The sequence below is a fragment of the Trypanosoma equiperdum genome (assembly GCF_001457755.1).
Source record: "Trypanosoma equiperdum strain OVI genome assembly, contig: ctg_1874, whole genome shotgun sequence".
NCBI classification, from domain to species: domain Eukaryota; phylum Euglenozoa; class Kinetoplastea; order Trypanosomatida; family Trypanosomatidae; genus Trypanosoma; species Trypanosoma equiperdum.
In genome coordinates, this window is record NW_027123920.1 from 22,070 (window position 1) to 29,508 (window position 7,439).

Below are 7,439 nucleotides of genomic sequence, written 5' to 3' on the forward strand. Positions count from 1 at the left end.
CGTTTCCCCGTGCGTGGAGCACTACGAAGTGACATGTCAAACACTGCGTTATGCCTCTCGTGCGAAGCAGATCGTCAACGTTGCCGTCGTGAATGAAGACCCACAGGTACGTCAGATCAAGAAGCTCACTGCCGAAGTGTCGAGACTAAAGCAGCTACTGAACAATCAGTCTATTTGTGACTATAGCAATGAAGAAGTTGAACGGTTGCGCCAGCGAGTGGTGCAACTTCAGCAGGAGGCGGTTGAACGTGACTTCATGTTGGAGATGTTTCGCGAAGAGTTGAACGACAAAACTAGTTTGATGAATCACCATCGCAACGGAAGTGTCACCCTTTGCAAACACAACGCTAATGGTAAACAACACCAACAGGGGGGAGAGACGATGACCAAGGATGAGGTTAACAACCCACACCTGATGCAAAGGACGAAGGGAAAGGAGTCAACAGGGGGTGCAGCAACCGGTGATTGTGGGGGAAAACAGAGTTCTCGGTCAGTAAATCCGTATCTCAGTGCCAGGACGTTACAGCAGTTGAAGTACCTTCGAATTGAGGCCGATCAAGACTACGGTACACTGATAGCTACGCTGGCGCGGTGTGCATTCGACGCTACAATGAATTACGAATGCACGTTGCAGAAAAACATCATGATGATAAACTCTCATAGTCATGCCTTGCGAGAAAACGTGCAAAAGATGGAGTCCAAGGAATGGTTGGTACTTGCTTCCATTGGGGATAGGCTTCTTTCCGAGTTCGCTAAGGCATGTGGAAAGCATGCGAGCACCCCAAGGCACCACGAAACGGTGAAACCCAAGGGACTGAAGGTCCCTGAAGTTGAAGTCCAGGATAAGGATAGGGATAAGGCACGAATGGAAATAAACAGGCTGCGAGAGCGGCTGTATGATGCCATGGTGGAAAACGATGGGCTCAAAGAGCGTTGTGAGGCGTTGGAAAAGGAAGCGCACAACTTCTCCAAAATGGAAAGAACTCTAAAGCAAAAGTTAGCTACTCTGCAGGCTGAACTAGATGGGGCCGGTCCTAAGGTGATTGCATGGGCAACAAACACCATGAAGGCGGAACCAGGGTTGACACCGAGGACTGCTGTGAATACCACCAGGGAAAATCACGACTGTCCCAAAGAGGGGCGGAGGATGTCACCTTTACTCCCCAGCGCGAGATGTGTCCAAGCACGCAAGGTAAAACACAGTCCCCGTCAAAAGGACGTTGGAACCACTCGTCGTGTTGCAGAAAAAAATGGGACCGAAGCGCAGCTTGAAAACAGTGTATGTTCCCTCTCTGTTCCAGTGTTGAACCTCCGTCAGATCAGCGCAGCAGCTTTTCTCAGGTCTGCGATTGACTCTCACCACGATGCACTTCTTGATCTTCTGATGGAAAAGTTCCGCTTGGTCGGCAACCTGTACGAACAATATGCTAAGAGCTTTCTCGGAAAAACCCCTTTAACTGGGAGCAACGGAAAAAGCGAATGCCCCGAAAAAGAGCTGACGCTTACAGAAGAACGATTGCCAAGCAAAAAAGTCCCAAAAAGGTCTGTCGAGGTGCAGAAAAAAAGTAAGGTCGCGAGTGATATGATTTCATCCAGGGGGCGTGGTCGGGGCGGAGTTTTAACGGGAGATGATGCGCTATGCAGGGAGTCAACCGTTACCTTGCACAGTCCCAGGGGCGCAGAGAATGCTAAGGGGTTGCAACGACGCTGTCATCAAAAAGCGCAAGCTACGACAGTCCGAAAGACATCCAGAAGAACTCTTGGAAGCAGCAGCGATACCTTTTTACCTGACTGCGAGGAAGAAGTCACCTTTTTGAAGGAACAGTTTACCAGGAGGGAATCTGAGATTAAAAAGGAGCATCAGTCAGTTGTCAGGGAGCTGCAAAACAACTTGGCTGAGGCAGTGAAAAGAGCGGCCCAGGAATATAAACAACTCTTGGATCAATCTAGCAACGAAAAGAAACAGTTGAACGAGCAACTTGCCAAGTATGGATCAATTGCGGCTGCTGCTGAGAAGACTAAGGAAAGTGTCTCCGAACAAACGCGTTTGTTCAGGGAGCAATGTAGCGGACGAACTGCAATTGAGATCGAACAGATGGAGGTATGGGCATCCACAGTGGCGAGCAGCGTAGCGAGTATTTACCGTCTACGAAAGGAGCAGGAAAGTGTTGCTGCCGCAAAGGAACGACAACAACTTATTAATCAGGCGGCCTGCGAAAAAGCGGAGCTAACGTGCTCCCTTCGCCACAGAACTGAAGTGCTTTTGGAGTGGGTATCCGGGCGTGAAGTTCTCCTCTGCGAAGAAGAAAGGACTCGTGCCCACCTTGTTCTTCGTTTCCGCGAGCAGGGAATTGCGTCTGGATGTTGCGCGGAGCTTTCCACCATGCTTGTTGAGAGCCACAAGTTACTTACCGAACATTGTGTAGCTGAACACCAGGTGTTTATAGAAGGAGTTACGCCCATCTGCAATGTGTTCCTGGGCGCCAGTAATGCCTTAGCAAAGGAAAAGAGCCATGTTATGCAGTTGCAAGGTCAGGTGCGCTCTGCCGTAATGGGTCAATGCCGACAGCAGTTACTGCAATGCCGAGAGGATGAAATTAGTGCCAGGGAGGCGATTCTCGCGTCTCAAGATAGCGAAGCTGCAGTTATCAGAGACGCGTTAAGACGTATTGGTGGCGCTATAGTGATAAACCAAAAGTTTATGACGGATTTGCGAAATCGGCTAAACACCACGCAAACGGAGCAGCATCGACATCAACTACGGGGATGTTTGGAATATGAAGCTAACTCCCGCAACACTATCCTTGCAGCACAAAAGGACGGAGTTGCAACAATCAGATTTGCGTTTGAGCAGGCCCATCTTGCTTTGGAGCAGAAACAATACCAGACGACGCGATTGAATGCTGAGCTGGACTGCTCCAAGAACAATAACCATCTGCAGGGGGTGCGTGTGTGCTTGGACAGTGAGACCGACGCTCGGGACCATCTTGTTGCGTATCAACAGGGTGAATGGCAGGTACTTGAGTCGTGTTTTAACACGGGTCGCAAGATGTTGATGGATAATGCGAGGTATCTATGTGGGTTATTGGCTACGGCCAATACTTCCCTCGCAGCCGCTGTTGTGTGTGCGCCAAAATCTGCATTGGGAGCTGTTTTTCTCTTTGAGCAACATAAGCGGTTCGTTTTGGAGGAACTGAACGCACATACCACTTGTTTACAAGACGCACATCGCGAGTTATCCGTTTTGTTATCAACCAGTCAAGTACAACGTGAGTGTGACGTGACACTCACGGCACTTGAAAACTACTACTCGGAGGAGCTTGCACGCACAGAGAAGGAAAACAAGGAGCTGAAGGCGAATATACAAATATTGCGTGAGAACCTCGACTTTCAAGCCAGCTTGGACCAACTCCAGGCTGAAATCGAAGGAGACGGACCAGCTGGGCTGGGTTCGGGTGGAGGATCTGAGGGCGACCCACTTTCCCTCACGCAGCACCGTGAGGGTTTGGGCATTAGCGGCCTCATCTCTAACTTTTTCACTCGGGTTGGATATGTTCGAAAGGATGGATTGCCACGCAACTTTTCTCCCAGGATGATGATGTCGCACACAAACAGTGAAGAGGATTTTGGTGCCATGAGTGATGCTGCTGCACGGTTTGGTTACACTCCTGTGAAAGATGGTAGGAACAGGAGGAACAGCATGCAATCCATAGTAGGAAGCGCTCTTTTCCCCCCAAATCATGACAGCACGCCACTGCGCGATGATGATGCGAGCATCCAGTAGTCTCGGGGGAAATGCTTGATAAGAGTTTTATTAATCTCCTGGAAGTAATGACAGGACGATGGATTAAGAAACAAGTTAGTGGGGAGTAAGTGACAAAAATTGTCGGGAGTCGTATCATTGTACTACGTTAATATCGCAGCATGAATTGTAATAAGAAGTAAAACTCTCTAACGTTTTTTGTTTGTTGTACAATATTTCAAATGTTTTAATGTATTTTTCTTACCGAGGAGGAACAAAGTAACAACAGACAGACCTCCACATATCCATTGGACTCAGTCAATGTCATACACGCTAGTGAAAAGGGTGAAGTAGAGGTGAAATTATGCGGGTGTAGCCTAAAGGGCGCAGCAATGTCCTGTTCTGGCGCCGGTTCACCGTGTTTTTGCTTCCCTCGTTACTGTCTCGTTTGTTTGGTTGTTTACTGTATTCTGTAATTTTCGTCTCCCTTTTACACTTCTGTACTCATCGGTTTCTTTCTTTTTTGTGGGGGGGAGAGGGAAGGAGGAAGGGGTCGGTTTCTCGCACTAGTTTTACTGTCACACTGTAGAATGATCGACTGTATATATCTATATATTTGTATTTATTTTTATATACCTACTTTTGACAGAGCTTTTTCATGTAACTAATTGTGAGTGGTGCGGGGTGGTTGCTGGTGTGGTGTAGCACTGTTGGCGAAGGAAGAGAAAAAGAAGTTTAAGAAGTACGTGGCGTGACCAAATGCGTTCAGTTTGGTTTTCAATCATCCTATTTAGTTATGGTTGTTGGTTAGTAAGCCGGTTGATACCGCTCATGACACACCCTTTAGCACCGTGTATCCTGTACAAATTCACTCTAGTTGTCGCCCACATCTTTATCTTGTTTCCCTTTTCTAATGCAATAAGGGGATGTGCACAGCTGAGGTCCGTGATTGGTGTTTCGTTTTTGTGCGTGGGTGCAGGCGCGGGCGTCAAGCAATGAACTTTCTTTTGATTAAATTAACATGCAAAACGAAGCGAGGAAAAGTTTGTCTGCTCTCTGTCATCTCTTCTTGTCCTAAGGGTGGTTGTCTCCTTCAAGCATTGTCTGGCGCACGCTGAAATGGGTGTCGGGCGGTGCATGAAGTTCTTTCTTATTCATCAATCCCTCCACTTTACTACTTTGTAAAACTCTCTCCTTCCCTTTCCTCATCTGTATCTTATTTTGGGGGCGGGGTCACTGTGAACCTTTTACGCTACCAATAAGTTTGTTATCCATCATTATATTAAAAGTAAAATACTAAATATCAATAAAGCCACCCAAAGCCACAAAGGATCTTCTTTAAGACACACAAAGACAGGCACCAGAACAAAACTACCAACATAACAATGGTCAGCGTTGCCGTAATTGGAGCCGCCGGTGGTATTGGCCAGTCTCTATCGCTACTTCTTCTTCGCCAACTGCCGTACGGGAGCACGCTCTCGCTGTACGACGTGGCGGGTGCCCCCGGAGTGGCCGCCGATCTCTCACATGTTGACCGCGCCGGCGTCACCGTCAAATATGCTGCTGGAAAGCTCCCCCCAGTGAAGCGTGATCCCGCCCTCGCCGAACTTGCGCGCGGTGTTGATGTTTTTGTCATTGTCGCCGGTGTGCCCCGTAAGCCCGGTATGTCTCGTGACGACCTCTTCAACGTGAATGCCGGCATCATTATGGATCTTGTTCTCACATGTGGTTCCTCATCGCCGCAGGCATGTTTCTGCGTCGTGACGAACCCCGTAAACAGCACCGTGCCGATTGCCGCTGAGGCCTTAAAGAAGCTTGGCATCTACAACAAGAACAAACTCCTGGGCGTAACTCTGCTGGATGGGCTCCGTGCTACCCGTTTCATCAACAACGCTCGCCACCCTCTTGCCGTCGCCTCCGTCCCCGTTGTTGGTGGCCATAGCGACGTAACGATTGTCCCACTGTTTTCTCAACTTCCTGGTCCACTCCCTGAGGAGGGGGAACTGACACAGATCCGCAAGCGTGTGCAGGTGGCGGGTACGGAGGTGGTGAAGGCAAAGGCAGGCCGCGGAAGTGCCACCTTGTCGATGGCTGAGGCAGGTGCCCGCTTCGCGATGTTTGTTGTGAACGCCATCACAGGTCAGTCTTCCCCGATGGTTTATGCGTATGTGGATACAGATGGCACTCAGAATTGCTCGTTCCTCGCAATACCGGTGGTTCTTGGCAAGAATGGCATTGAAAAGCGCCTACCGATAGGTCCCATGAATGCTGTGGAGAAGGAAATGCTTAAGCAATCCATCTCCGTTGTGAAGGCGAACATTGAGAAGGGAATGAATTTCGCGCGCTCAAAGTTGTAAGCCCTCTTCAAAGGCAACTCTCCCCTATCCTCAATGTTTCTCTACCACCTTCTTTTTACCCTTTTCCAACTGGTTTGATCCGTAACCGGTCGTAAGGAAGAGGTTTGAACGTACATATATGCGCACAGCCGGAGCAAACAAAAGGATGAGAAGAAGTTTGGAAGGTGTGATGGTAGAGACTGAAAAGGAGCAGGAAAACGAAGACAAAACAATAAGAAAGTTGAGCAAGGAAATCTGTTTTAGGTCGCGATATTTATCGACTGGAGAGGTACTCTGTTTTAAACGTGGACTTCAGTTATCTTAATTGATGTTTACCATCACTAACCAATTTTATGCAATGATGAGGAGAAGTTCAAAGAAAATAAAATGGGTGAATGAAAACGAAAGGTGGAAGGGGGCATACATGCGGAAGGTCGAGAGAGAAGAAAAAGGAAAATATGAGAACTATATGATCTGAAACGGAAGGCTTCTTCACCACACATATAATTTACCGTGTATACCCTTATCGGTTTCCCTTTCGGTCTCATAGCACGCTGAAGGAGAGTGTGAAGGAAAAAGAACTGGGATTGATAGTGAGGTTCCACTATAAAGGGAAAGGGCAAAATAATAACAATTATTATCATTATTCAAGAGGGGAAGGGAAGAAAAATGAAGGAAACATTTTGGTAACTCTTTCCTATCACATTTCTTGTTTTGTCGTTTCACTCCACCGTCATCCCACTCCCCACTGGTGTCGGGATCGATCCCACATGAACCGAATGAGTCACTGAATATAGTTGTTTACGTGTATGTACAAAAGTGCATTTGGGATTCTCACCGGCAAAATGTAATCGACCGTAGACAACTATATTCGCAAGCGCACAAAAATAAATCTATTTATCTATTTATCTATCTATCTATCTATCTATCTATCTATCTATCTATATATATATATATATATATATATATATATTACAATATATATATATGTGCTGCAAGTATATGTGACAGGACACGTGTCGAATACTAACGTGGATCGTCTTATCGTCATGAATGATGCTATTGTCTTTTTTTTATTTCAGTTTTCAGATTTTAATTTTTGAGTTTTGTTACTATAACTACCATTATTGGTGCTGTTGTTTTCTTTTTTTCCTCTTTTTTTTTTTTCGTATTTGCCCAAATTTCCCCTTCTATGTCGATTGAAGTGCTGCTTTGTGGTCGGGGTAGCAGTAGCAGCGGGTTCGGCAACCGCAATTTTGTGATTGCGGCTGACATGGACGGGGGAAACAAAAGAAGAGGGGCAAAACAAGAGAAAGAAGATTATGCGTGCGAGCGAACGGTTCACATTTTCCAATTTTTTT

The 7,439-nt window shown here is 47.1% G+C and overlaps 3 protein-coding genes across 3 annotated transcripts in view; all 3 read left to right on the forward strand.

Moving 5' to 3' along the window:
• The window catches only part of TEOVI_000885300 (kinesin motor domain containing protein, putative), a gene marked incomplete at both ends in the record, with an annotated part of 1,338 nt that extends 1,242 nt beyond the window's left edge, over positions 1-96 (forward strand). Inside the window, one exon of the mRNA XM_067223431.1 lies at positions 3-96. Coding sequence (XP_067079532.1) covers positions 3-96 — 94 coding nt within the window. The remainder of the gene's footprint in view (positions 1-2) is intronic.
• Positions 97-256: 160 nt separating this feature from the next.
• Positions 257-3,784, forward strand: TEOVI_000885400 (kinesin motor domain containing protein, putative; the record flags this gene model as incomplete). The annotated part of the gene is made up of 1 exon (XM_067223432.1): positions 257-3,784. The coding sequence occupies one exon, from the start codon at positions 257-259 to the stop codon at positions 3,782-3,784; it is 3,528 nt and encodes a 1,175-aa protein (XP_067079533.1).
• A 1,343-nt stretch (positions 3,785-5,127) lies between these two features.
• TEOVI_000885500 (glycosomal malate dehydrogenase) lies at positions 5,128-6,099 on the forward strand (the record flags this gene model as incomplete). Its single annotated transcript, XM_067223433.1, has 1 exon — positions 5,128-6,099. The coding sequence occupies one exon, from the start codon at positions 5,128-5,130 to the stop codon at positions 6,097-6,099; it is 972 nt and encodes a 323-aa protein (XP_067079534.1).
• Between the last annotated feature and the right edge of the window lie 1,340 nt (positions 6,100-7,439).